Source organism: Sapajus apella, unplaced genomic scaffold (genome assembly GCF_009761245.1).
Source record: "Sapajus apella isolate SASKATOON/1434 unplaced genomic scaffold, GSC_monkey_1.0 scaffold6, whole genome shotgun sequence".
In the NCBI taxonomy this organism is placed as follows: domain Eukaryota; kingdom Metazoa; phylum Chordata; class Mammalia; order Primates; family Cebidae; genus Sapajus; species Sapajus apella.
The window spans coordinates 75,050,683-75,078,633 of record NW_022436946.1 but is presented as its reverse complement, the minus strand read 5'-3'; the positions used below and the strand labels follow the sequence as shown (position 1 = coordinate 75,078,633).

The following is a 27,951-nucleotide window of genomic DNA, read 5'->3' as shown; positions in this document are numbered from 1 at the left end:
TTTAAAAAGGCAAGATGCTAAAGAGTATATTGTATGAGTCCAGGTGCTGGTGCTCACACTTATAATCCTAGCACTTTGGGAGGCCGAGGTGGGCAGATTGCCTAAGCTGAGGAGTTCAAGACCAGCCTGGGCAACACAGTGAAACCCCATCTTTACTAAAACACAAAAAATTAGCCGGGCATGGCAGTATGCACCTGTAGTCCCAGCTACTCGGGAGGCTGAGGCAGGAGAATCGCGTGAACCCAGGAGGCAGAGGTTACAGTGAGCCGAGATCGCACCACTGCACTCCAGCATGGGGAACAGACTGAGAGTCTGTCTCAAAAAACAAAAAAATATATATATATATATATATATATATATATATATATATATATATATATGTATAAGTATATACATGTATATTTTTAAGTATATATGTATATGTGTGTGTATATATATAGTATGGTACAATCTGTATACAAAAAAGAAAAAATTGTATGTATGTATTTATCTGAGAATCAAGGGTATATGAAGAATTAAAACAGATTTCCTATAAGAAATGATACTGTAGGCCGGGCATGGTGGCTCATGCCTGTAATCCAAGCACTTTGGAGGCCAAGGTGGGCGGATCACCTGAGGTCGGGAGTTCAAGACCAGCCTGACCAAAACGGTGAAACCCCGTCTTTAAAAAAAAAAGAAAGAAAGAAAGAAATGATACTGTATAACTGAAGGACAGGATTTGGAGGGAATCTTTTTCACTAAAAGCGTTTTTTCAATTTTGAACACAATGCAATATCTATTCAGAAAACAAAACTTCACATTTAAATGAAAATGGCATAGCTGATACTCAATTATTGGTTTAGTATAATAAGTAGATCCACATAGAGAACATATTTTAAGGCTTAAGAAGACATTATCTGTAGGAAAATTTTTTGCTATTGAACAGGAAATACGGTAGCAAAAGAAATACCACACACACAAAAATCCATTTAGCAGCATTCTTGGTTTTTTGGTGTTTTTTGTTTGCTTCTGTTTTGTTCTGTTTGTTTTTGAGATGGAGTCTCACTGTGTCTCCCCGACTGGAGCGCAGTAGCAGCATTTTGGCTCACTGCAACCTCTGCCTCCCAGATTCAAGTGTTTCCCATGCCTCAGTCAACTGAGTAGCTAGGATTACAGGCACCCACACCCACGCCTGACTAATTTTTGTATTTTTCATAGAGACAGGGTTTCACTGTGTTGGCCAGGCTGGTCTCAAACTCCTGAACTCAAGTGATCCATCCCCTTCGCCCTCCCAAAGTGCTGCAATTGCAGGTGTGAGCCACCATACCCAGCCTGCTGTGGTTGTTTTTTCTTTTTTTTTTTTACAGATTCCCCAAGAAAACGCTTGAGACAGGGATCATTCAGTAGGATCACTGCTTGTAGGTCATTACTCAGCCAGGCAAGGTGACTTTGGCCTGTAATCCCAGCACCTTGTGAGGGCAGATCACTTGAAGTCAGTAGTTTGAGACCAGCCTAGCCAACATGGCAAAACCCCCGTCTCCACTAAAAATACATCAAATCAGCTGGGCATAGTGGTATGCCTATAATCCCAGCTCCTCGGGAGGCTGAAGCACGAGAATCGCTTGAACTTGGAAGACAGAGATTGCAGTGAGCTGAGATCAAGTCACTGCACTCCAGCCTGAGCGACAGAGCAAGGCTTCATCTAAAAAAAAAAAAAAAAAAAGAAAGCTCAAATGCCTTAAACTACACTATACAGACCTTGGTGCCCGAAGTTACATTGGAATTAGAAATCCTATGGTACCTTTGAAAATCATATGAGATGATTCCCTAGGAGATTTTTAGTAAAATCAATATTGATTATTGTCCAGAGTTCAGGGATATACATTTATCTTTCTATGCCTAGTAACTTAGAATGTGATTCACTCCTTTATAGGTTCTTTTTATTTCAATATTAGAATAGATTCCTAGCCATTAAAAAGACTTTCATTCATTTTTCAACAAATAATTATGAAGGTGCTGGGCTATGCCTCAGGACTAACTAAACAATTGGCTTCTAGAAAGAAACTTATGTGTAGACAATGTATTTTGGCAGTCTGTGAACAACCGGATTTATTTATTTATTTATTTATTTTTTTTGAGATGGAGTCTTGGCTCTGCCACCCAGGCTGGAGGGCAATGGCACAATCTTGGCTCACTGCAACCTCCACCTTCTGGATTCAAGCCATTCTCCTGCCTTAGCCTCCCCAGTAGCTGAGATTACAGGTAGGTACCACCACACCCAGCTAATGTTTCTATTTTTAATAGAGATGGGGTTTCACCATGCTGGTCTCAAACTCCTGACCTTGTGATCCGCCTGCTTCGGCCTCCCAAAGTGCTGGGATTACAGGTGTGAGTCACCACACCCAGACAAAAAATGTTTTTTGAGACGGAGTCTTACTTTGTTACCTGTGCTGGAGTCCAGTGCCGTGATCTCGGCTCACTGCAACCTATGCCTCCTGGGCTCAAGAAATCCTGCAATCTCAGTCCCCAACTCAAGCAGCTGGGATGACAAGTGTGTGCCCCCACACCAGGCTAATTATTTGTATTCTTGGGAGAGACAGGGTTTCACCACGTTGCCCAGTCAGGTCTCCAACTCCTGAGCCCTTCTCGGCCTCCCAAAGTACTAGGGTTACAGGCATGAGCCATGGTGTTCGTTTGCTACAGGAATTCTTTCAACATTTTCTCTAAGTGTTTTTCTTCTGTGTGATCTTTTAACTTTTATTTGGTAACTGGCCTTGTGAAAACCAAGTAATTAGCACACCTGGTTGGCTTCAAATTATGATCCAAATTTAACCATTTCCTAACACTACTACCACTCCACTCTGGTCCCAGTCACCATTGTCACTCTCCTAGAGGACTGCAGTTGCCTCATTGTAGGATACTGGCTGCTGCAGAAGGGGCCAATTTGAAAAGAAGAGTTCAACTGAGGACAGGTTTAGCCTGTCATAATTTTGGCTACACAGATCCAAATGTAGACTCGACAATCAGAATATTCTTCAAGAGATTCAGGAAGCCTTCCTGTTTGATTTAATTCATGGCATGAGGGACTTCAGAAGCCTTTGCTCCCCCCAGAAACCACCCCCTCCACCCTTACTCCCACCCACAGATTTGGGCATTCAGGGACATGTTGGCCACCTCCTGTTCACCAGGTTCCCTGGCTGCCTACTTCACCAGGCACTTGGGGTGGGAACTCTTTCCATCTCTATCTGGACCCTGCCTCCCACCTTTCCATTCTCCCCATTTGTCTGCACTTTAAGGTCCAGGAAAACTCGGGACCAATAAGTTCATCCTAAGAAAAGAGGATAGCACATCAAAGGCTTTCATCTTAGGTAGCTTATTTTATTGGATTACTTTGCCAATATAACACTTTCTTACATTCAGGAGACTTCCCTCAGACACATGCCTAGAAGGCATCAGAGGGACACGACTCGACCCAGAAATCCAAACTTTCTACAGTGTCTTTCATGTCTTTCTCACCAAAAGTGAAGCGAAGACTTCTCTCATCTGCACTTCCCAGTGGAGGTCAGTCCTTAATTATGGATAGAGTGAACTCAGATGGAATCCCGAACAGCCAATCACTTGGTAAGGGGAAGGCTGAGGAACGCTAAGACACACGGTTCCACTTATTCTGGGAGCCAAAGACAGATCTCCAGTGTATGGTGGCACACTAATGGAGGTGACCAGGTCATCGTTGGTCAGGGGCTGGCTTCGGACACGTTCCAGCATCTCCAGGCCTGCAAAAGTAGTGCCCAGGGCTGATGAACCAGGGCCCATAACTGGGGCCCATGGGAGGCCTGGACTCCACCAGGGACACTGCAGGGAGGATGTCACCCCAGCCCAGGCCTTCCACGGTAACCCATTTACACCTCCCGGCTACCTTCTCCAGCTTAAGCAATCTCATGCCACAAAAAAAATGAGCACTTTTTTTCCCAATGGACTCTGGGAAGCACCTGGATTCTCCAGCCACACAAGGGATTCTTCAAGAATCCAATATGGGCCGGGCACGGTGGCTCAAGCCTGTAATCCCAGCACTTTAGGAGGCCAAGGCGGGTGGATCACGAGGTCAAGAGATCAAGACCATCCTGGTTAACATGGTGAAACCCCGTCTCTACTAAAAATACAAAAAATTAGCTGGGCATGGTGGCACGTGCCTGTAATCCCAGCTACTCAGGAGGCTGAGGCAGGAGAATTGCCTGGACCCAGGAGGTGGAGGTTGCGGTGAACCGAGATCGGGCCATTGCACTCCAGCCTGGGTAACATGAGTGAAACTCCGTCTCAAAAAAAAAGAATCCAATATGCCACACAACTCAGCCAGAACTCCACCATCAAGCCCCTCCACCACCACAGTTCAGCCGAGGATACCTACCTCGAGCATGACAATAGGAGTCCCGGCTCCCCATGCAACAGAACATGTGCAGCAGCCACTGCCTGGCCCTGTGTGGTCCCACTACAGTCACACGAGTCTGGCCTGTAGCTGTGAACCAGCTCTCCAGCTGAATAAGGGTGCGGCTGTTCATCTCGATGCAGCGAAGGTATGTGTCACTGTGCCCTGTGAGCAGAAGAGGTGAGAGGAGGGAATGTCAGCCACCAGCCCTTGGGGAGTGGGGAGGTGGCTTTGGGGGAAGGGATCTGAGAATTAAGAAGGTGACAGGGTAGGGAAAGATTGAAAATCAAGAAGACAAGGCTGAAGAAAGGGACATTAGCAGGGGCTACTCACCGAAGATAAGCTCCTCCTGGTCCTCTTCCATGTGGAACACCATTGGAGCATCAAAGTTTTCAGGCAGGGTCCACCATGGCTTCTTCAAGAGACCACTCGTTCCCATGTCCATGCTCTGCTCCCACCTGTTTTGGAAGAGGGGCAACTCCAAGCAACTGGTTGGCCAAGGACTTGGAAAAAGTGAGAAAGGGCCCACGCTCTGTCCTTAATAAGGAATCCAAATGACCCATCCCTTGAACCACCCTATGGTCAGTGTCCAATCCCCATAGCTCTTCCCAAGATTGTTCATTCCAAGTAATTATCTGCTCTGAGCTTAATACCTTCAAGCCAAACTTAATCATCTGATTAGCACTTGCCTATCAGAGGTGACGGAATCAAAAATTTTCTTCACTCTAAATCACAGATCTTCTTCACAGATCTACTGGGCATCAACCAGGGCAGAGGTTGAGGGACAGAGGTGCAGGGAGGCTCCAAATGGGCTCCCTAGATTTGCACAGGTGTCGGCAGCCACCCAATGACCACACAGTGTATTCCAACAAGACTGGGTTTATTATGTTGCATCAAGGGAGAGCAAACACAGGAAAATAAACTTTACACAGAGGGTTGTAGGAAGCCGATTATAGCAATTGATTAGGTGAATGTCAGGAGTGTTTGGGAGCAGACAACAGTTTTCTAAAATGGGGCAATTTGGTGATTATCCTGGTAAATTTAGGAAAGGAAATAGATTACTGTAGTCTTCAACGCAGAATGCTATAAATCTGTGGTTTCAAATATAGTTACAGATGGACTGTCTACATCTTGTGTGATAATCACTGAGCAATTTTGACTGGTTAAAATATCTTGCAGGAGTTGGGAGGATTCAACTATGTCTGTCAGCTCCCAACTGCAAGTTCCTAGGTGCTTTTTCACTCTTCAGCCTTCCCTTTTGACCAAAGACAGAATCAACCATCAGGACTTTCAATTGTGGGGTTCATATCTACACCATTGTCAGAATCCACCTGTCACAAGTTTATTGGGAGAACCCTGGCTGCGTCTGCATACCGTTGGTCTCTCGTGTACATTTTGTTACTAAATATATGTAGTGAAAATATACTCACTGCATTTAAGACTGAACAGGACATACTGGTCAAATACAGGTAATTACTAGAAACAAAATAATTATGAATCCTTGTAACCCTAGTAATAGGTTGCAAAAACAAAGGCCAATTTCAAAACCAGACCCCAAAACCATGTCCCAGATCCATCTGAATCTGTTCTGGAGAGCCAAGTAGTCTTTTAACCTTGCCACAAAACTGTTCTGCCTGTTAACAGTCATGTTTTAAGGAGGTGCTGCAAACAGTCTTCGCTGTAAAGCAAAAGTTGTCCTTGGTTGGCCAAGAAGAAACCAAAAACTATGAAATCATTCATAACCACCATGAAACTTTATTTTAAACTGGGTTACTGGACCTCCAGAAAAGGAGTAGTGTCATCTATTGATTTCTGCTAGGACCAGAGGCACATTTTGGATTGCCTTTTCTAGTCACGTTATGCCTATTGCTGGAATTAGAGCTCCCAGAGTATAGATGAAGATGGAGTCAATCATCTCTCCTGGAAGTTCTCCTGAATAGTCCACGCTTGCCTCATTTAAGGTCACTGAGTACCTCTCTCTAAGAGAAATATCATTTCCTATAGGAGTAGATTTTAAAATATTGAAAAATATTATGAATAAAATTGTCTAAAACTCCATATTACATAAGATAAATTTGTATAATGATCAAGTGACCTGATATCCACATAAAAAGTAGGCCTTAGTGTTGCACAAACTGAAATGGGTGTCATTTATCACAGTGAGAGCAGGACAATTAATAATCCTTCAACACGTGAAGATTGCTTGAGTGGAGACTTGGGAGTCACTGAAGATAAAGGACTAACACTGCAAGGAGAGACTCAATACATTATAGCAATAATGTCAGCAGACATATTTTGTTGTTTGAAGTCAGTGTTCAATATTGATAAAACTGAAGGTGAAAACTAATATTGTCAGGAAAATTTAAATTCCAGAAGAAACCTGTAGAAGGAAATCTGCCTTTTGAAGTGTTGAATAGCTATTAAATTTTTGTTACTGGAATCAGGTAGGGGATGAAAACTGCATTAGTCAGTTAGATTTAAAACAATAAATTGGGGAGTAGTGACTCAGGCCTGTAATCCCAGCGCTTTGGGAGGCCAACACAGGCGTTTAGGTGCCGGGGGTGGGCTCTGTAAGCCAAGATTTTGAGACCAGACTGAGTGACAAAGTGAGACTTTGTCTTTACTAAAAACTAAAAAAAAAATAGCCAAGTGAGGTGGTGAGCACCTGTACTCCCAGCTATTCAGGAGGCTGAGGTGGGAAAATTGCTTGAGCACAGGAGTCTGAGGCTGCAGTGAGCTAGCATCGCAACACTGCACTCTAGCCTGGGTCCAGCACAAAATCCTGTCTCTTAGAAAAAAAAAAATTAAAAACAATAGCTATAGTCTACGAAAAAAAACACAAGAAAGTTTTTACCTTAGGTGGCAGAGAAATTCCGTACTATGGAAGATTAAAATAAAATATAATTTGTAAAAGAATCTTAAAAACTTTTGGTTGGCCTCTAGGAGACAGCCAGGCATGTTGATAAGCAGAGCAAAATTTTTAAAGGAGGGCAAAGATACCAGAACGCGTATCTTGTTTTATTGTCTTGGGTGAAAGTATCTACTTGGTGTGATCAGCAGCTTGATCTGAAGACACTGGTTTGGTCGTCTTCCTCCAAAGATCATTCATTGTTCTGGAAGATACTTAAGAATCCTCAGTTTAATTCAGTCTTCATTGAGGAACCAATGAAGTCCTTTCCATTGAGGACAAGGGTAGTTTTTCCTCTAATTTTTAGAAGTCTTCTCCAAAAGACTAAATCTTCAGGTTTCTAGTCATGCAGAGACTAATTAGGTGGATATATGGGGAAGATTGTTGTTACCTATTAAAAGCTAGATGCATCAAATGAATCCTTTGTAGTATTTAGAAATGTGAGCCTGTGGTATGACAGAGTACAGGTTCAGGAAGTGAATTCCTAACTGCATGGAGCAGCCTATGGATCCCAGGAGAAGTTGATATTGCCATCAAGGCTAATAGCAATTCCCAAGACATGGAAGTTCAAGTCCTGGAGAGCAGTCTCAAATTTAGTGTTAGAATTCATTTTTTTTTTCTAATTGTTCTAAATATTCACTTGGTACAGCAAGTATGTTATTATTGTTCAAAAAAAAAAAACATTTTGGAGCTGCTCTTTTATAACAGCTACAGGAAATGTGTGCCACACACACACCCCACCCCCCAATCACTGAAGATACGTTGGAATTCCTTAAGTCCAGAATAACAGTCAAGCAATTTAATCAGCAAAACCTTGGTTGTCTATCAGGAATATCAGGAATATCCTCGATCCATTCTGCAGGTAAGCAGACAATGGCTAGAACATATTTACAAACCTTCAGTATGGCAACTGCTTTGGTTAATGCTACTTGTTTAGTGTAGTGGTACATTATTTCCTCAGGATTCTGGGTTATTGCACTTTGAATGTGAATCTCCATTTTATCATTTGGCTACTCCCTTAGGTAATAGCAAAGCTTCCAAAAGTTCTTTAATTTCTTGCCATTTTTAATGAGACTTCCTCAAGAGGTCAGAAAGCCTCTTCATTTCCAAAGTTTTGTGATATGAACCAACTCATTATATAACCACTGCCTATATAAATATTTGCTTTTTTTTTTTTAGCAGGCCCCTTCACCACTCAGAAATATTGCCTCTTTTAATCTCTCCTTCACTGAATGAAGGAGAACAATTAAGCCACTTGGGCTGATTTAATTTCTGGGAGAAGGTTATAAAATAATGGTAAATTTAGAATCATGATAGCATAGAATACTTGAAAAATTCTTGTTTACATTTTTAGACGTTAACCATTAAGAAGATACATTAACATTTTAAAAAGAACTTTCCTTAAGATCAAATAGTCCAAGACCAACAAAAAAAAAAAGAAAAAAAATTTCCAAAATATCTGTATAATGCATAGATAGGTCCCTAAAATAGGTCAAATGATCATGAATGCTCCCTTCTCAGGTAAGAGAGGGACAGTTGTCATGAGAATTAAGGAGGGCACTAACAAATACCCAAGGGCTATAATTTACACCATAAAGTACATTATGAATGTCACTAATTAGCTTTGTGCAGTGGCAGTACTGAAGCCAATGAGGTTTATCCAAGGCACGATTATTACTAATTGAATGTCTCTAATTGATAAATGACAAAGATATTTTCTTCTTTACAATAAAGGTCTTAACTGTTATATGCCAGTCTATAAAATAAACAAGAAAGTTTTTTTAACTTTAGAAGTAAACATCATTTTATTAGAAATAACTTAGAAAAGGCCAATTTGCCTTTTGACTTGTCAGTTTTTTATGTCATTCTAAGTTTGGTAACCAAAAGAACACTCATAATATGTTAGAGCCACTTAAAATTTGTAGAACATCAAGCAAACCTGAATATTCCTTTTTATATATAAATTAAAAGAGCAAACATTTTTATTAATAGTGGACAGTGGTCATTCCAAGAAACCAAAATAAAAGGCATCCTAATACTTTGATTATTTTACACAGTGGGCTTCAATTTTAGGAAAAAAAAATAACTTTTTTTTTTTTTTTAGACAAGAGTTTTGCTCTTGTCGCCCAGGCTGGAGTGCAATGGCATGATCTCAGCTCACTGCAACCTCTGCCTCCTAGGTTCAGGGAATTCTCCCACCTCCACCTCCCCAGTAGCTGGGATTACAGGTGTGCACAATGATGCCCAGCTAATTTTTGTATTTTTAGTAGAGATGGGGTTTCACTGTGTCAGCTAGGCTGGTCTTAAACTCCTGACCTCAGGTGATCCACCTGTCTCAGCCTCCCAAAGTGCTGAGATTACAGGCGTAAGCCACCGTGCCTGGCCCGACATGTTTTAGAATAGAGTAGTAGTGTTTGAAATGTATGCATTTGGGATGTATTTTGAAGACAGAAGTATCAGGATTTTCTGATTTCAAGATTTTGGACAAGTAGCTCCCAAAAAAATGTTTTTAAAAATTAGATTCCAGACTGAGTACTTTCTTCAGCATTTTTCCACCTCTTTCTCCTGCAGCTGTGGCAGGAGCAACAGCAGCGACCCCAACCTGAGGCTGCTCCCTGGGTAATACCCATAGGCCCCTCAACTGAGAGGGGAGCTCTGTGCCCCAAAGAAGTCCATTTGAAAGAATCAAGTTGAAGACATAGGCTCTTGCAAGATGGAGATTAAGTCACACTTGATGCTTCCCCTCAGTCAGAAAGTGGCGTCCAGCCAGCTAGGACCACCTGGTGGCCCTGGGAAACATTAACACCCACTCACTCCTTTTCTGCTGCAGGCTGTTGCCCCAAGAGTGGAGAGAAATGTGAATGCCTCCAGCGAGTCTGTTCAGGGACAGCAGTGGAGTCCCAGACCTGGCGCCAGGCCCTGGTCCTCCCTCCAGGTAAGGCAGCAAGATTGGCTATATTGGGTTTTGGTAGTGGGAGACAGACCTGAGGACGGAGCCTGGGTGGACTACTGTGAAAAACATGAGACCACATGTGCGTCTCCTGGAAAATCATTTTGCACAGTCCTGAGATTGAGAGCCTGGAGCATCCCCCTTCCTGCTCCCTCTTTCCTTCTCCTTCTCTCTCCTCTGTCTTCTACTCTAATCTAACGTCCCCTCTCTCTCTCTCTCTCTCTCTCTCTCATCTTCCTTTCTTCCCCCTCTTTCTTCTCTCCCTTCCCCTGGTTTTCCTTCCCCTGTTTTCTTAGACAAGACTGCCTTTTCTCAGAGGAAAGAAGTGGGGTGAAGTAAACAGAAAGATTTATTTCTGCCCAGGGGGAAAAATAAGATAGAATACATGATCTGAGAAAATTAGAGTACAGAATGCAATTAAACCGAAAAGAGGAAGTTAACAAGACATCCCAGCTCCTTGGTCAGTGAGGGGAGGCATCAGGTGTGACTTAGTCTCTCTCTTCCAAGAGGCTGCCTCTTCCACTTGATTCTTTCAAATGAACAAATATTAATCAACAATCCAATCCACTTTCAATTGCTTAATTACTATTCCTTTTAAATGCCAACCATCTTGACTTTTCCTGTTTCCGTATGTCCTGTGGAGCTATTTGGTATTGCACATCAATGGTAATGTCTGAACTTAAAGGAATTTTTTGAGGAAAAAAATATATAAATAAATTATTATATTCCTGAGGTTTTCTGGTATGGCCTTTATGTTAGGAGGCAAAAAAAAATGGTAAAATTTCAAAACATTTATTTATAAATGACACCAGTGTTATCAGGACACTTGGATTTCTACTGACAAAGCTAATCTTCTAGTTAGCTTTGTGTACACATTGATAATCACTTTCTCAAATATTAACCCTTTGGTGAAATAAAGAAACCATTTAACTTTTGCATTAAAGCTTTAAAACAAAAATCCAGTTGACCAATGTGGTGCTACCAGGAAGCTGAGGCAGGAGGATTGCTTGAACCCAGGAGTTCAAGGTATGCTATGATCATGCCATTGCACTCCAGCCAAGGTGACAGAATGAGACCCAGTCTCTTGAAAAAAAAACAATCACATTCAATATTGATAAATTATCTCTGAAAAACAACAAACCACTAGGTATGGGGTAGGGGTGGCTGTCAGCTAAGGCTAGCTGGTGCCGCTGGAAAAATTATTCATGCATAATTATGAAAATAATATCCAGCTATCCCCATCAAGCTACCAATGACCTTCTTCACAGAACTGGAAAAAACAACCTTAAACTTCACATGGAACCAAAAGAGAGCCCGCATAGCCAAGTCAATTCTAAGCAAAAAGAACAAAGCAGGAGGCATCACACTACTGGACTTCAAACTATACTACAAGGCTACAGTAATCAAAACAGCATGGTACTGGTACCAAAACAGAGATGTAGACCAATGGAACAGAACAGAGGCCTCGGAAGCAACACAACACATCTACAACCATCTGATCTTTGCAGTCTATCCATCTGACAAAGGGCTGATATCCAGAATCTACAAAGAACTAAAACAGATTTACAAGAAAAAAACAAACAAGCCTATTCAAAAGTGGGCAAACGATATGAACAGACACTTTACAAAAGAAGACATACATGAGGCCAGCAAACATGAAAAAATGCTTATCATCACTGGTCATTAGAGAAATGCAAATCAAAACTACACTGAGATACCATCTCACGCCAGTTAGAATGGTGATCATTAAAAAATCTGGAGACAACAGATGCTGGAGAGGATGTGGAGAAATAGGAACATTTTTATACTGTTGGTGGGAGTGTAAATTAGTTCAACCATTGTGGAAGACAGTGTGGTGATTCCTCCAGGACCTAGAAATAGAAATTCCATTTGACCCAGCAATCCCATTACTGGGCATATCTCCAAAGGATTATAAATCATTCCACTATAAGGACACACGCACATGAATGTTCATTGCAGCACTGTTTACAATAGTAAAGACCTGGAACCAACCCAAATGCCCATCGAAGATAGACTGGACAGGGAAAATGTGGCACATATACACCATGGAATATTATGCAGCCATCAAAAACGATGAGTTTGTGTCCATTGTAGGGACATGGATGAATCTGGAAACCATCATTCTCAGCAAACTGACACAAGAACAGAAAATCAAACACTGCATGTTCTCACTCATAGGCGGGTGTTGAACAATGAGAACACATGGACACAGGGAGGGGAGCACCACACACTGGGATCTGTTGAGGGGAAAAAGAGGAGGGACAGCAGGGGTTGGGGAGTTGGGAAGAGATAGCATGGGGGGAAATGCCAAATATAGGTGATGGGGAGGAAGGCAGCAAATCACACTACCATGTGTGTACCTGTGCAACAATCTTGCATGTCCTTCACATGTACCCTGAAACCTAAAATGCAATTAAAAAAAAAAAAGAAAATAATATCCAAAGTACCACATAGGACCACAAACACAGAGTCAGAGATAGTGTACAGTGAGTTGTCTAATGCTACTTATGCACAATCTCTGTTACCTCATATTTTAGAGCAATAAAAAAGGCAAGGTTTGCAAGTGTAACACATAGAGTAAGTAGTCATCTTTATTTCATATATTCATGGGAAGGTGCCAAGTTATATAATATTAAGCATCAAATAATTTAAAAAAAAATTTTTTTAAAGACAGGGTTTCCCTATGTTGGCCAGGATGGTCTCAATCTCTTGACCTCATCATCCACCCAGGTCAGCCTTCCAAAGTGCTGGGATTACAGGCATAAACCACCAAGTCCGGCCTCAAATAATTTTTTTTCTGAGAAGGAGTCTCACTTTGTTGCCCAGGCTGCTGTGCAGTGGAGCAATCTTGGCTCACTGCAACCTCTGCCTCCTGGGTTCAAGGGATTCTCCTGCCTCAGTCTCCCAAGTAGCTGGGATAACAGGTGTGCACCACCATGCCCAGCTAATTTTTGTATTTTTAGTAGAGACAGGGTTTTGCTGTGTTGGCCAGGCTGGTAACGTCAAACTACTGACCTCAAGCAACCTGCTTGCCTTGGCCTCACAAAGTTCTGGGATTACAGGTTGAGCCATTGTGCCCAGTCTAGCATCAAAGAACTTATAATCAAAACATATCTGGCCTTATTAAGCACCAAAAACTAATACTACAGAAAAATCCTTACCACATCATCTCATAGCCAAAAATAAATAAATAAATAATGAGAGAAAAACTCCTATTTATGCATTAAAAATCAAAGCCCTTCAGTTGGAATTTTCTTACTGTGTATCTTGCTAGAGAGAAATCCTATTAATACAACTAGTATGAGAAAGTCTGCAGTAATATTTCTATCACACCTGAAGAAATACACTGGAGCAAGTCCAATAAATGTTAACAAAGGTCAAAAAATTATTCTCAAGGACACTAGACTTAATGTTGAATCAGAAAACCTTTAGGTGGAGAAAAATACTATTGATAATACAGAAAGCCAATCATTTGCCTTCTAACCTAAACATGTACGAGAAAAAAATTTACATCTAACCCATAGAAAGTTTCAGTCCCATCTTAGTTTTTAAGTATCACTGAATGTACACTGGAAAATACAAACATAATCAAAAAGAAATGTTTCATTGTCCTTCCATCCTATTTTGACATGAGAAAACTCACATTTCAATGAATTGCAACTGTACTAAAGCCATAGATTCATTCAGCTGTTTTGCACTAAAGGAAGTACACAGTTCAATTACAAAAATTATTTAAATTAAATCATATACTTTAAAAAAAATTTTTTTGAGACAAGGTCTCGTTCTGTCCTCCATGCTGGAGTACAGTAGTAAGATCACAACTCACTGCACCCTCAACCTCCCAGGCTCATTCTATCCTCTCATCTCAGCCTCCTGAGTAGCCCGGGCTGATCTTGAACTCCTGGGATTAAGTGATTGGCCCATTTTTTCAGCCTTCCAAAGTAGGGGAATTACCAGTGTGAGCCACAGGGCCCAGGTCTTGGCCTAAATCATATCTTTTTTTTTTTTTTTTTTGAGACATGGTCTCACTCTGTTGTCCACGCTGGAGTGCAGAGGTGCAGTCTGGGCTCACTGCAACCTCTTCCTCCCAGGCTAAAATGAGTCTCATGCCTCGGCCTCCTGAATAGCTGGAATACAGGCATGCACCACCATGCCCAGCTAATTTTTGTATTTTTTTTTTTTGAGACGGAGTTTCGCTCTTGTTACCCAGGCTGGAGTGCAATGGCGCGATCTCGGCTCACCGCAACCTCCGCCTCCTGGGTTCAGGCAATTCTCCTGCCTCAGCCTCCCGAGTAGCTGGGATTACAGGCATGCGGCACTATGCCCAGCTGATTTTTTGTATTTTTAGTAGAGACGGGGTTTCACCATGCTGACCAGGATGGTCTCGATCTCTTGACCTCGTGATCCACCCGCCTCGGCCTCCCAAAGTGCTGGGATTACAGGCGTGAGCCACCGCGCCCTGCCTTAATTTTTGTATTTTTTATAGAGATGGGAGTCTCCCTATGTTGCCCAGGCTGTTCTCAAACTTGTGGACTCAAGCAATCTGCCCTCCACTACCTCCCAAACTGGAAGGATTACAGGTATAAGCCACTATGCCCCACCCTAAATCATATCCTAGTAATGATTTTGTTGAAATTTTTTTAACAGATATCACAATGTATAGAGTGAATTAGCTCTTCTGGTAACTTAAAGCAATTGTCAGGCAAACTTTCTCTATAAAGGGCCAGAAACTATCCACTCATAGAATGCAGTACAAAAGGAGTCAGAGGCAATACATAAATAATGGGCACTGCTCTGTCTCAATAAAACTTTATTTATAAACACAAATTGAATTTTATATAATTTTATGTCATAAAAATATCATCCTTTTGATTTTCTAAACCATGTAAAAATTTTTAAATGATTCCTAAACTACAAGCTATACAAAAAACAGGCATGAAAAAGGCTTAGTCCTGTCCATGTACTAAATAGTGCAATACTTCAATAAATAAAAGGCTGCAATTTTATTAATGCCTGAAAAGACCAATCAATTAAATAGAGCAGAAAACCAAAAATGCATCCACATGTATGCATAGAAATTTAATACTGAATAAAGGGAACAATTCAGATTACTATGGAAAAGACAGATTACTCAATCAAGGATTGAATAATCATCACTGGAATAAACAGGTTAATCTATTAAAAATCCACTTGAGGCCAGATGCAGCGGGTCACACCTGTAATCCCAGCACTTTGGGAGGCCAAGGAGGGAGCATCACTTGAGCCAAGGTGCTTGAGATGAGCCTGGGCAAGACAGTGAGACCTTATCTCCACAAAAATAAAAACAATTAAAAAATTAGCCAGGCATAGTGGTCCATACCTATAGTACAAGTTGCTCAGGAGACTGAAGTTGGAGGATAACTGGAGCCCAGGAATTTGAGGCTGCAATGAGTTATGATCACACCACTGTACTCCAGCTTGGGTAACAGAGTGAGGGTCTGTCTCCAAAAACAATAACAGAAAAAAACTGTAAAATTAGATTTAAATATATATATGTAAAATAATAAAAATTCATTTGAACTATACCTAACAACCTAAATTAAATCACATCTCAGGAATATCAAACACTTAAATGTGAAAAAGAAAACACAAACCATAGCAGAGGAAACCATTAGTAAATTTTTTTTTTTTTTTTTGAGACGGAGTTTCACTCATGTTACCCAGGCTGGAGTGCAATGGCGCGATCTCAGCTCACCGCAACCTCGGCCTCCTGGGTTCAGGCAATTCTCCTGCCTCAGCCTCCTGAGTAGCTGGGATTACAGGCATGCGCCACCATGCCCAGCTAATGTTTTTGTATTTTTAGTAGAGACGGGGTTTCGCCATGTTGACCAGGATGGTCTCGATCTCTTGACCTCGTGATCCACCCGCCTTGGCCTCCCAAAGTGCTGGGATTACAGGCTTGAGCCACCGCGCCCGGCCAGTAAATATTTTATAGTTATGGAATGAGGAGGGCATACCTAAGATTGAAACAAAATCCACAGACAATAAATATAAAAAGATTCAGGCCGGGCTCAGTGACTCATGCTTATAATCCCAGCACTTTGGGAGGCCAAGGTGGGTGGATCAGCCTGGCTAACATGGTGAAACCCCATCTCTACCAAAAATACAAAAATTAGCTGGGCATGGTGGTGCGTGTCTGTTATCCCAGCTACTCTGGAGGCTGAGGTAGGAAAATCAATTGAGTCAGGGAGGTGGAGGTTGCAGTGAGCCGAGATGGGGCCACTGCACCCCTGAGTAGCAGAGCGAGTGTCTCAAAAAAAAGAGAACGAAAGAAAGGAAGGATGGAAGGAAGGAAGGAAAGAAAGAGGGAGGGAGGGAAAGAAGGAAGGAAGGAAGGAGGGAGGGAGGGAGGGAGGGAGGGAAGGAAGGAAAGAAGGAAAGAAACAGGGAGGGAGGAAGGGAAGGAAGGAAGGGAGGGAGGGAGGGAGAAAGAAAGAAACTATGAGAAAGTGTTCCTGCTCTAAAATGCAACCATCCACAAGATATATTATTAAGTTTAAAAATGGCAAGATGCTAAAGAGTGTATTTTATGATGCTATCTGTATGGAAAAAAGAAGAAAAGAAATTGTGTATGTGTATTTGTCTGAAAACTAAAGGTACACAAGAAATTAAAAACAGATTTCCTACAAGAGATGATACTGTATAGCTGACGGACAAGATTTGGAGGGTATCTTTTTCATTAAAGGCACTTTTTGCATATTGAACCCAATGAAGATATACATTCAAAAAACAAAATTTTAAATTCAAATGAAAACGGCCTAGCTGAATTTTTTTCAATTATTGGTTTACTAAAAAACAAAAAATAAGCTTTTTTTTTTTTGAGACAGGGTTTTGCTCTGTCACCCAGGCTGGAATGCAGTGTTGCGATCTTGGCTCACTGCAGCCTCTACCTCCTAGATTCAAGCAATTCTCCCACCTCAGTCTCCCAAGTAGTTGGATTACAGGGGCGAGCCACTACACATGGCTAATTTTTGCATTTTTAGTAGAGATGGGGTTTCACCATGTTGGCCAGGCTGGTCTTGAACTCCTGACCTCAGGTGATCCACCCACCTTGGTCTCCCAAAGTGCTGGGATTACAGGCATGACCACACCCAGCCTTTTTTTTTTTTTTTTTTTTTTTTTTTTTTACCAGTTTCCTCAAGAAAATGCTTCAGGCAAGCATCCTTCAGTGGGATCATTGCTTGCAGTCATTGTAGTTTAAGGAGTGACAGCTCAGACTCCTTAAACTACAATGAAGTAAATACAGACCTTATAAGAAGAAGTATTTTCTAGAAATGTGTGTAATAAAAACTAGTACAGGGCCATGATTGTCAAGCCTGAAGTTTTAATGGAGTTAGAAATACTGTGGTACCATTGACAATCATGAGATTCCTCTCTAGGAATGTTTTAGTAGAATCAAAGTAGATTACTTTCCAAAGGTCAGGCATATACATTTATCTCCTTATGCCTAGTAATTTAGAATGTGCTTCACTCCTTTACAGGTCCTTTTATTCAATATTAGAATAAATTCCTAGCCATTAAAAAGACATTCATTCATTTATTCAACAAATAATTACTTAGTGCCTACTATATGGCAGGTGCTATGCTAGGCCTCAGGACCATTATAACATTGAACAATTAATTTCTAGAAAATAGCTTCATTGAACAACTTTTTGTTCAATGTATATTATTTATAAACTTATTGAAAATATTATTTTCCCATTAAGAAGTGGCCTTTATGTGTAGACAATTTTTATTGGCAGTCTGTGAACAATCTGAATTATTTCAACATTTGCTTTATAACCTCACTCTAGATTTAGATATAAGTCAGTCAGGGTGTCTGGAGTTACAAATTATATCCGGTCATGAAAAAGCAGCATGATAGAAAGTTCTTACTATTAAAAGCCAATTTACTAATACATAAGCGTATCTGCCAAACATAGCTGGTGTAACTGGTGACTTCACACTTTAGCATTGCACATACTCTTCTCAGCCAAAGTAAAATATGTGACAATATAACGACATGGTAGGAGAATGGTGCCTGTCAGTTTATAAGACATTTCCAGATGTCTCATCTCATATAATCCACACTCCTGTTATCCCCATTTTACTATCAGGAAACTGATTTTAAGATAAGTTTCAATAGGTGTCTGGCTAGTAAATAGTGGAGTTTGAACTGGAACCCAACTCTCCTGGTACTAAACTTTATTCTTTCTACTAAGGTATGGGCTTAATGTTTATAAAATAAAATGCTTTAAGTAAATTATCTAGAGGTGCACCTGAGTTAATGTAATTAAAATTACCAGCTGATCCTTACAAAGAATTCCCCAAAGAAGGTTCTGACTAATATGTATTAAAAGGCATGGCTGATGGGCCATGGTGGCTCATGCCCGTAATCCTAACACTTTGGGAGGCTGCGGCAGGTGGACAGCTTGAGCCCAAGGGTTTGAGGCCAGCCTGGGCAACATGGCAAAACCCCATCTCTACAAAAAATACAAAAATTAGCTGGGCATAGTGGTGTGTGCCTATAGTCCCAGCTACTGGGGAGGCTGAAGTGGGAAGATCACTTGAGCCCAGGAGGTCAAGGCTGCAGTGAGCCCTCATAGTACCACTGCAGTTCTAGCCTGGGTGACAGAGTACAGTTTGTCTCAAAAGAATTAATAAAAAACAAAAAAGAAAGGCATGGCCTTCCTTAGGAATTTGGTTTGAGGATTCTCTAACAATGGAAACCAAATTGAGGGTGTCTGGGTCATGGTTGACAATTTTTTTCCTTTGGTTCCTTTTTTTTTTTTTCCCTGAGACAGCGTCTTGCTCTGTCACCAGGCCAGAGTGCAGTGGTGTGATCTTGGCTCACTTTAACCTCTGCCACCTGAGTTCAAGCGATTCCCTGCCTCAGCCTCCCGAATAGCTGGGACTACAGGTGCATACCACCACACGTGGCTAATTTTTTTGTATTTTAGTATAGACGGGGTTTTACCCTGTTGGTCTCGATCTCCTGACCTCCTGATCTTCGCCCACCTTGGCGCATTCTAAAGTGCTGGGATGACAGGCATGAGCCACGGCCTCTCTTTGTTTTTTTTTTTTTTTTTTTTTTTGGATGGAGTCTCACTGTCGCCAGGCTGGAGTACAGTGGCACAGTCTTGGCTTACTGCAACCTCCACCTCCCAGGTTCAAGCGATTCTCCTGCCTCAGCCTCTCGAGTAGCTGGGCCCTCTTTGGTTCTTGATTATAATTCATCTTTAAGTAGTTAAGAGCAACTTGTGCTGTTTGATATTTGTGACCAAGTAAAACTCTTTGACCCTCAGACAAATATAGTATGATTTCACATATATGAAATATCTAGGCCATGCATGGTAGCTCACACCTGTAATCCCAGCACTTTGGAAGGCCAAGGCAAGAGAATTACTTAAGGCCAGGAGCTGGAGATCAGGCTGGGCAACATAGTGAGACCTCATCTCTACTAAAGATTTTTAAAATAAAAATAAATTAGGGCCAGTAGTGGTGGCCTATAATCCCAGCACTTTGGGAGGCCGAGGCAGGTGGATCAGTTGAGGTCAGGAATTCAAGATCAGCCTGGCCAACATGGTGAAACCCTGTCTCTACTAAAATACAAAAATTAGCTGGGCATGGTGGTGCACACCTGTAATCCCAGGTATTCGGGAAGCTGAGGCAGAACTGCTTGAATCCAGGAGGTGGTGGTTGCAGTGAGCTGAGATCGTGCCACTGCACTCCAGCCTGGGCAACAGAGTGAGGCTCCACCTCTAAATAAATAAATGATCCAGCTGGGGTGGCATGCACCTATAGTATCAATTACTCAGGAGACTGAGGTGAAAGGATCACCTGAGCCTGGGAAGTTGAGGCTGCACTGAGCCATGATTATGCCACTGCACTCCAGCCTGAGTGACAGAGCGAGACCCTGTCTCAAAAAAAGAAATATCTAGAATAAGCAAATATATTGCAAAAAGTCTCTCACTATTGCTTGGCCTACAAGAAAATCACGTGTAAGCCCAGTTAAAATGAACACTGAGTCTCTGCATCATAGCTCATGCTGTGGAAAGAATGCATTTGACTATTCCACAAGCTTAAAAAATGTCTTATTGCCAGGCGCAGTGGCTCACACCTGTAATCCCAGCATTTTGGGAGGCCAAGGTGGGTGGATCACGAGGTCAAGAGATTGGGACCATCCTGGCCAAAGTGGTGAAACCCCATCTCCACTAAAAAATACAAAAATTAGCTGGGCATGGTGGCATGTGCCTGTAGTCCCAGCTACTAGGGAGGCTGAGGCAGGAGAATTGCTTGAACCCAGGAGGTGGAGACTGCAGTGGGCCGAGATTGCGACATTGTACCCCAGCCTGGCACCTGGTGACAAAGCAAGACTCTGTCTCAAAAAATTTAAAAAAAATTCTTATTAAGGATCCAAGGGCCAAAGGCGGAAGGTGGAGGAGGTGGACAACTCTGAAACCTAGATTCAAAAAGCACTTCTGTGTGACCTCAGAAAAGTCATCAATCTCTCAGCATCAGTTTCCTTACCTGTAAAATGATACTGATCATTCCTAATTCCCAGCAGTTGCTGGATCACATAAGTTAATGTGCCTGAGTACAAAGCTGTGAGCCCTCTTCGTCTCCCTAAGACACAGGTGAGTTGCTCACCCAGCAGATGGAGACTGTCTGAAAGGGCCTGTTGGGCTGCCTACTATGGTCTCAAGCTTTGAGTTGCTAGGGATAGAGGCCTGACCCAACGAGAACCCACTGGGGAGAGGAATGGCAGTAATTGCAAGGGCAAGGCTTACAGGAAGAATTTTTAATAGAATCTGCTGCTCAGGTGCCTTACACAAATTCCCTGGGGACCTGCTTCTTCCCACTCCCAGCCAGAGCAATATTGGAACCAATAAGCTCTTAAGGAAACCTGGTGACTTAAGACAACATTTTGAAATTCAGGTCCCATTTTTCCTCATTTTGGAAGCCTTTCTGCTGACAAATCCAATATGCTTTTTTTTTTTTTTTTTTTTTTTTCCTGATGTTCCTCACAGACAAGAACCAATATGTTTTTTTAAGAGACCAGTTCTGCTATGTTGCCCAAGCTGGAGTGCAGTAGCTATTCACAGGTGCAGTCATAGTGCACTATCCTGGAGTTCCTGGGCTCAAGCAATCTTCCTGCCCCAGATTCCTGAATAACCAGGACTACAGCCATGCACTACCACACCTGGCTAAATCCAATATTTTAACTTAGCTGGAAGAAGGACATTGGGGTTCTTCTTACTTCCCCTTCAGAGGACTAGATCTGGTACCCAATTTTTTTTTTTTTTTTTTTTGAGACAGAGTCTGGCTCTATCACCCAAGCTGGAGTGCAATGGCGCGATCTCTGTTCACTGCAACCTCTGCCTCCCAGATTCAAGCAATTCTCCTGCCTCAGCCTACTGAGTAGCTGGGATTACAGGCACCCGACACCACACCTGGCTAATTTTTGTAATTTTAGTAGAGGTGGGGTTTCGCCGTGTTGGCCAGGCTGGTCTCGAACTCCTGGCCTCAAGCAATCTGCCTGCCTCAGCCTCCCAAAGTGCTGGGATTACAGACATGAGCCACCTCATCCCACCTGGTACCCAATTTTTAGAAAAAAATATTTACATTCAGAAAGCAAAGGATAGATCAAAGAGAGTGCAGAAGCAGTCACATACCCGTTAGATGCAGCAAGAAAGTCACCCTTTAGATTTATAAACTCCTTGTCGGGTTGTTTCCTCTCTTGTCCCCTTCTCCACACTTTTAAACAAGTATGTTATGGTCTAAGTTGAGAGCTTGACAAGGTTTTCACTATGGTTGAGGCATCAATCTCTTTTGTAACTGAATCTATTCACCCAGGGATAATGTGAGCAAACCATAATCAAGCTATTTGTCCTAACTAGGCATTTACCCTATAAACATAATAAGAAACAAGCTTCTGGAAGTCTTTTTTTTAAACCACTTATCTGGCAGTTTCTCTCGCTGTAGTTCTGCCTTCATTAAAAGCTATACAGGGGCTGGGCGTGGTGGCTCACGCCTGTAATCCAAGCACTTTGGAGGCCAAGGCGGGTGGATCAACTGAGGTCAGGAGTTCAAAACCAGTCTGACCAACATGGTGAAACCCTGGTCTTTAAAAAAAGAAAAATATTTCTTTTTATGTTAAAAAAAATTTTTTTAGCCGGGCGCGGTGGCTCAAGCCTGTAATCCCAGCACTTTGGGAGGCCGAGGCTGGTGGATCACGAGGTCAAGAGATCGAGATCATCCTGGTCAACATGGTGAAATCCCGTCTCTACTAAAAATACAAAACATTAGCTGGGCATGGTGGCACGTGCCTGTAATCCCAGCTACTCAGGAGGCTGAGGCAGGAGAATTGCCTGAACCCAGGAGGCGGAGGTTGCGGTGAGCCGAGATCACGCCATTGCACTCCAGCCTGGGTAACAAGAGTGAAACTCCGTCTCAGAAAAAAAAAAAAAAAATCTTAATTAAAAAAAAAAAAAAAACTGTTCAGGGAGTAGGGCACAATTTTTGGAAGCATATCTATCTAAGATGCCAATTTATCTGCATTTCAGTGAAAAGTAAGTCATCAGGGTATTTGGGACACCTCTTCAAGCTTTTCTTGATGATCAGTATCAGCATGGACCACTCCTTTCCAGCTTTCCTCATTCCTAGTTTAGAGTCCACTATTGTGACTTTATACCTTCAAATTAGGGTATAGATCCAATATAAAAAAAAAAATTGTGGGGTCGGGCATAGTGGCTCATGCCAGTAATCCAAGCACTTTGGAGGCCAAGGCTGGCGGATCACCTGAGGTCGGGAGCTCAAGACCAGCCTGACCAACATGGTGAAATCCCGTCTATAAAAAAAAAAAAAAAAAAATTTGTTTCTGTAGTTATTAGAGAGGAGTCCAATGTGATTTAGAGAACAAGTTGAAATCATTCTATCAAGATGTAACAAGGCCGGGCGCGGTGGCTCACGCTTGTAATCCCAGCACTTTGGGACGCCGAGGCGGGTGGATCATGAGGTCAAGAGATCGAGACCATCCTGGTCAACATGGTGAAACCCCGTCTCTACTAAAACTACAAAACATTAGCTGGGCATGGTGGTGCGTGCCTGTAATCCCAGCTACTCAGGAGGCTGAGGCAGGAGAATTGCTTGAACCCAGGAGGTGGAGGTTGTGGCGAGCCGAGATCGCGCCATTGCACTCCAGCCTGGGTAACATGAGTGAAACTCCATCTCCAAAAAAAAAAAAAAAAAAAAGATGTAACAAAGAATTAAGGTGAAGGATCTGGGCTGGGGAAGGACCCACCCTAAAGATGAACTTTCTTTAGTTCACAGTGATAACTGTCAATTTATCCTCAATGTTCAGAATAATGCCTAATACCCAGTAAGCGATCAACAAATTTTTTTTAGCCAATGAGTAAATTATTACCCTAGTTTATGTACCTGCTGAAATTATATTTTTCTAATTTTTAACTATTATGCAAAAAATGTTTCCAGTTAAATATCTTGCATACCTCTTTTTGAACACCTGTTTATCTGTAGAATAAAAAAGTGAAATTAGAATATCTGAAGCAATGTTTTTCATTATAATCAGTATTACTTCGAAGATTACTTAATTTTAATATTTTAACTTGAATTAATACTGTCAAATCTACCCCTACCCCTGTCAGTGACTAACCTGATTTATACTTCTACTAAGAATATTCACTTTTCCACAAAATTGATATTTTCAAATTTCAGTTTTAGACAGTGTGGGAGATAATGGTTCTATTGTTTTGCTTTGCATGCCAGGGTCACTAGTGCAGTTAAGCATCTTTTTTTTTTTTTTTTTTTTTTTGAGACGGAGTTTCGCTCTTGTTACCCAGGCTGGAGTGCAATGGCGCGAACTCAGCTCACCACAACCTCCGCCTCCTGGGTTCAGGCAATTCTCCTGCCTCAGCCTCCCGAGTAGCCGGGACTACAGGCACGCGCCACCATGCCCAGCTAATTTTTTTGTATTTTTAGTAGAGACGGGGTTTCACCGTGTTGACCAGGATGGTCTCGATCTCTTGACCTCGTGATCCACCCGCCTCGGCCTCCCAAAGTGCTGGGATTACAGGCGTGAGCCACCGCGCCCGGCAAGCATCTTTTTTTATGTGGTCAGTTTTATTTCATTCTTACTTCTTCATCTATTGTCTATTATACATTTGCCCATTTCACTATAGGGTTGTCTTTTTCTTTTTTTTTTTTATTCCATTTCCACAGAAGATTCACTGATTGATTTGCAAAGAAGGGTTGTCTTTTTCTTACATGTATTTGTTTTCACTGCCTGTTCCAGATGTCAATTATTTGTGCACTGTATATGTTTCCTCTTTTTGAACTTTACTCGTGGTATTTTTGTCCTATGAAACATTTTAGCCCATACTCTCACATGGAAGAATAATTACCTTGCAAACCTCTCTTGTGTACTCCTATTCAGTAGCATCAAATCCAGTTGATTTGAGTCTTACCCTTCCTTCTGAGGAAATACAGTGTTGTGATTAGAAGCACAGGCCAGGCATGGTGGCTCACTCCTGTAATCGCAGCACTTTGGGAGGCTGAGGCAGGCGGATCACCCGAGATCAGGAGTTCTAAACCAGCCTGGCCAACATGGTGAAACTCCTTCTCTACCAAAAATACAAAAATTACCTGGGCATGGTGGTGTACATCTGTAATCCCAGCTACCTGAGAGGCTAAGGCACAAGAATGGCTTGAACCCAGAAGGTGGGGATTGCAGTGAGCCGAGATCACACCACTGCCCTCCAGCCTGGGCAACAGAGCAAGACTCTATCTCAAAAAATAAATAAATATTTTAGAAAATAATAATAAGCATAGACTTTAGGACCAGGCACGGTGGCTCACGCCTGTAATCCCAACACTTCGGAAGGTCAAGGCAGACCCCTTGAGTCCAGGAATTTGAGACCAGCCTGGGCAACACGGTGAAACCCTGTCACTACAAAAGAAATACCAAAAAAAAAAAAAAAAAATAGCCTAAGTGAGCAAGGTGGTACGTGCCTGTGGTCCCAGCTACTCAGGAGGCTGAGGGGACAGAATTTAGACTTTGGGTCAAAATTGATGTGTTCAAGCAAAGGTTTTGCCACTTACTGTGTAACCTTGGGCCAGCTGCTTAACCTCTCTAGACCTCACTTGCCTTCTCTGTAAACCAGAGGTGATAACAGTACACCCATTTCATAAGGCTGTGGTGAGAACTAAATAATATATTTAAAGAGCTTAAAACCGTCTGGTGCATAGCAAGTGTTATGTAAACGTTAAACCTTTCCTGCCCTTTTCATCTGCTCCTCCTTTTCCTTTTTTCCTGTTACAGCATTCCTTCTTTTTTCCTATTTCCTCACTATGCCTTTGCTTGAATACTAATCCTTAAATAAACTACTGGTCCAACAAACAGCAGGCAATAAATACTTCATGCCATTATTTTAAATGACTTCAGAATAATACAAATATATCCAGCATAATAGTTTACATTTTAAAGGTGTTACACCCATTTTGTTTTGAGATATGTCAACAAAACCCATGTTTCTTTTCTATCTGTAAGTTTAAAATGTCCCCAAATCAATTAAAAATAGAGGAAAGTCAGGCTGTTTTTTCTCTTTGTACTGCCATCTCCTGTTTCTACTGTTTTTACACTTCTTTGCAGCTCAGTTTCTTTATCTGTAAGATATTCTTAGGATGAACTTAGTAAGAAATGTGCAAGATCTAGATGAAGACCCACCAGATAGGATGCTCTCTGTAGACACGCAACTCACTGACTCAACCAATGAGGAAATTATCCCACAAAGCAGATAGTCCTAATGGAGGGCAGAATTCAGGACTGAGCATCTCAGTGATGCCGCCGGGAACCCAGGCTTCTCTGTCCCTTCACCGGACTAACCGAGTTCGAGACCACAAGCGGGTCAGTTCGCCAAGGCTGGCGTGGACGGTAGGAATGAAGGAGGTGAGGGTGGCGCGCCGCAGGCCTAGGCAGGGTATCGGCGGCGGCGGCGGCTGGAGGCCCGGCTGATTTGAGGAGACGGCGGTGTCTCCCGGGCCGCGCACCCGATCCTTCCTTGGGTCCGTGCGCGCACAGCGCGAGGCGCGCTCGAGCGGAAGTGGCGGCGACCCCGCCGGAAGCGCGCAGCAAAGGCAGGGGAAGCAGCACAGAGCCCTCCTCCCGCCTTCTCTGTGCAGGAGCCAGCCTAAGGAGCCCATTGCCGACGCGCCGATAGTTCAGCAGCTCTTGAGTCCGGGAAGCTAGAGTGGGCGGAGGGAGGAGCCAGTGGCAATGACCCAGACCTCAACGACCACCCCTTACCAAGCCGGCGGAGCTGCTTGATGAGTGGCTTCCAGGCGGCGTCTCTTGCTTTCAGCCCGGACGGGGTCTCGGGGACCCAGGCTGTGGGGCCGCCTATTCCCCTGCCTTCAGTTCACCCAGAGATAAGGTGAAAAACCTTAGAGACCCTCGGGAGCCGGTCCACCAAAGGGAGGTCTAGGGTCCCCAGGAATGTTGCCTGGGGAGGGGTGTTTGTGGAGAGGGGTATCTGTGAGGAGTGCCCCAGGCCCACCTCTGCGGGGCACTTGAAATGCTCCACATCCCCAGCGAACAGCGTGTCACACATCACACCATGGTGTATTTGAGATCCCATCTGCCACTTGGGCTGGAGGAAATGAGTGTTCCTGGGTTTCTTGTCATTGCTTCCTGAGGGTTTCATTTTACTGCTGTTGGTTTATGGCCTCAAACATAAATTTGAAGAATTTTGCCCTGTCTCGCAGTATTGGGAAGGGGATTGTTTTGTTCCAGTCCGTTTGGACAATTAGTTGGGAGTATTTACAAAAGGTCAGGCCGGGCATGGTGGCTCACACCTGTAATCTCAACCCTTTGGGAGGCCAAGGCGCAAGGATCGCTCGAGCCCACGGGTTCGAGACCCGCTTGGGCAACATCGGGAAACCTTGTCTCTACAGAAAATTTTAAAACTAGCTGGGCATGGTGATGCATGCCTGTAGCCCCAGCTACATGGGAAGCTGAGGCAAGAGGATTGCTTGAGCCGGAGAGTTCGAGGCTGCAGTGAGCTGAGCTCGCACCACTACATCCAGCCCCAGCGACAGAGCAAGACCCTGTCTAAGGTCAATTCTTCAGTGAAATCACAAAATCACAAATGTAGGTAGGGAAGGGCCAAGGTAGGTAACAGGAGTGAGAGAACACAGACACCAACAAAAGTTCTAACTTTGAGGACGACTCTAGTATTCTTTTCATCCTAAGACTTCTGGCCTATCAGCTAGTTCGGACACAGCCTAGGAGTCTCAAGCCAGTAAAGGAACAAGGAGGCAGTTTACCCTCTTGGGACAAAGCTGTGGCCCCACCCTTGATGAAGAAGGGCTGTAGAAACCCAGGACCTTTGAGCAGGTAGACTCCTGAAGGTTTTAGATTCTGTGGAGCAGGTATGTGCAGTGCCAGTACTCAACCGGCAACTGATGGACAGGAATAAGTAGAGCTGCTCTGAGTGTATTCTCTTGCAAGCCTGGGCCAAAGGTACACAGGAAGGAATTAATCATGTGGTGTGGTAGGCCAGGTGTGGAGCCAGAGTGGAACCACGACCAGCCAGTGTCAAGGCAGAAGAGTTCCTCTGGCTGACATTGACGGAA

General features: G+C 42.8%; 1 protein-coding gene and 1 pseudogene across 2 annotated transcripts; one reads left to right on the top strand and one right to left on the bottom strand.

Moving 5' to 3' along the window:
* Positions 1-3,336: 3,336 nt before the first annotated feature.
* Positions 3,337-27,839, bottom strand: LOC116548950 (KH homology domain-containing protein 1). 2 transcript variants are annotated; one of them, XM_032274412.1, is made up of 4 exons: positions 26,204-27,839; positions 4,736-4,860; positions 4,385-4,567; positions 3,337-3,752 (listed from the first exon to the last, which is right to left on the bottom strand). In XM_032274412.1, exons 1-4 carry the CDS (start codon positions 26,518-26,520, stop codon positions 3,553-3,555), a joined length of 825 nt encoding a protein of 274 aa, XP_032130303.1. In that variant the 5' UTR covers positions 26,521-27,839; the 3' UTR covers positions 3,337-3,552. The 2 variants fall into 2 exon arrangements, with proteins under 2 accessions (XP_032130303.1, XP_032130304.1); XM_032274413.1 differs by having other exon boundaries at positions 26,045-26,422.
* On the top strand, positions 8,931-9,117 carry LOC116549882 (annotated as a pseudogene).
* Positions 27,840-27,951: the final 112 nt, after the last annotated feature.

Coding starts and splice junctions, on each gene's coding strand:
- LOC116548950 (XM_032274412.1), bottom strand. CDS start 26,520: ATGGGCTCCTTAGGCTGGCTCCTGCACAGAGAAGGCGGGAGGAGGGCT. Junction 4,861..26,203: donor CGCTTGTGGTCTCGAACTCG/GTTAGTCCGGTG, acceptor CTTCCAAAACAG/GTGGGAGCAGAGCATGGACA. Junction 3,753..4,384: donor CTCCTATTGTCATGCTCGAG/GTAGGTATCCTC, acceptor CTACTTTTGCAG/GCCTGGAGATGCTGGAACGT.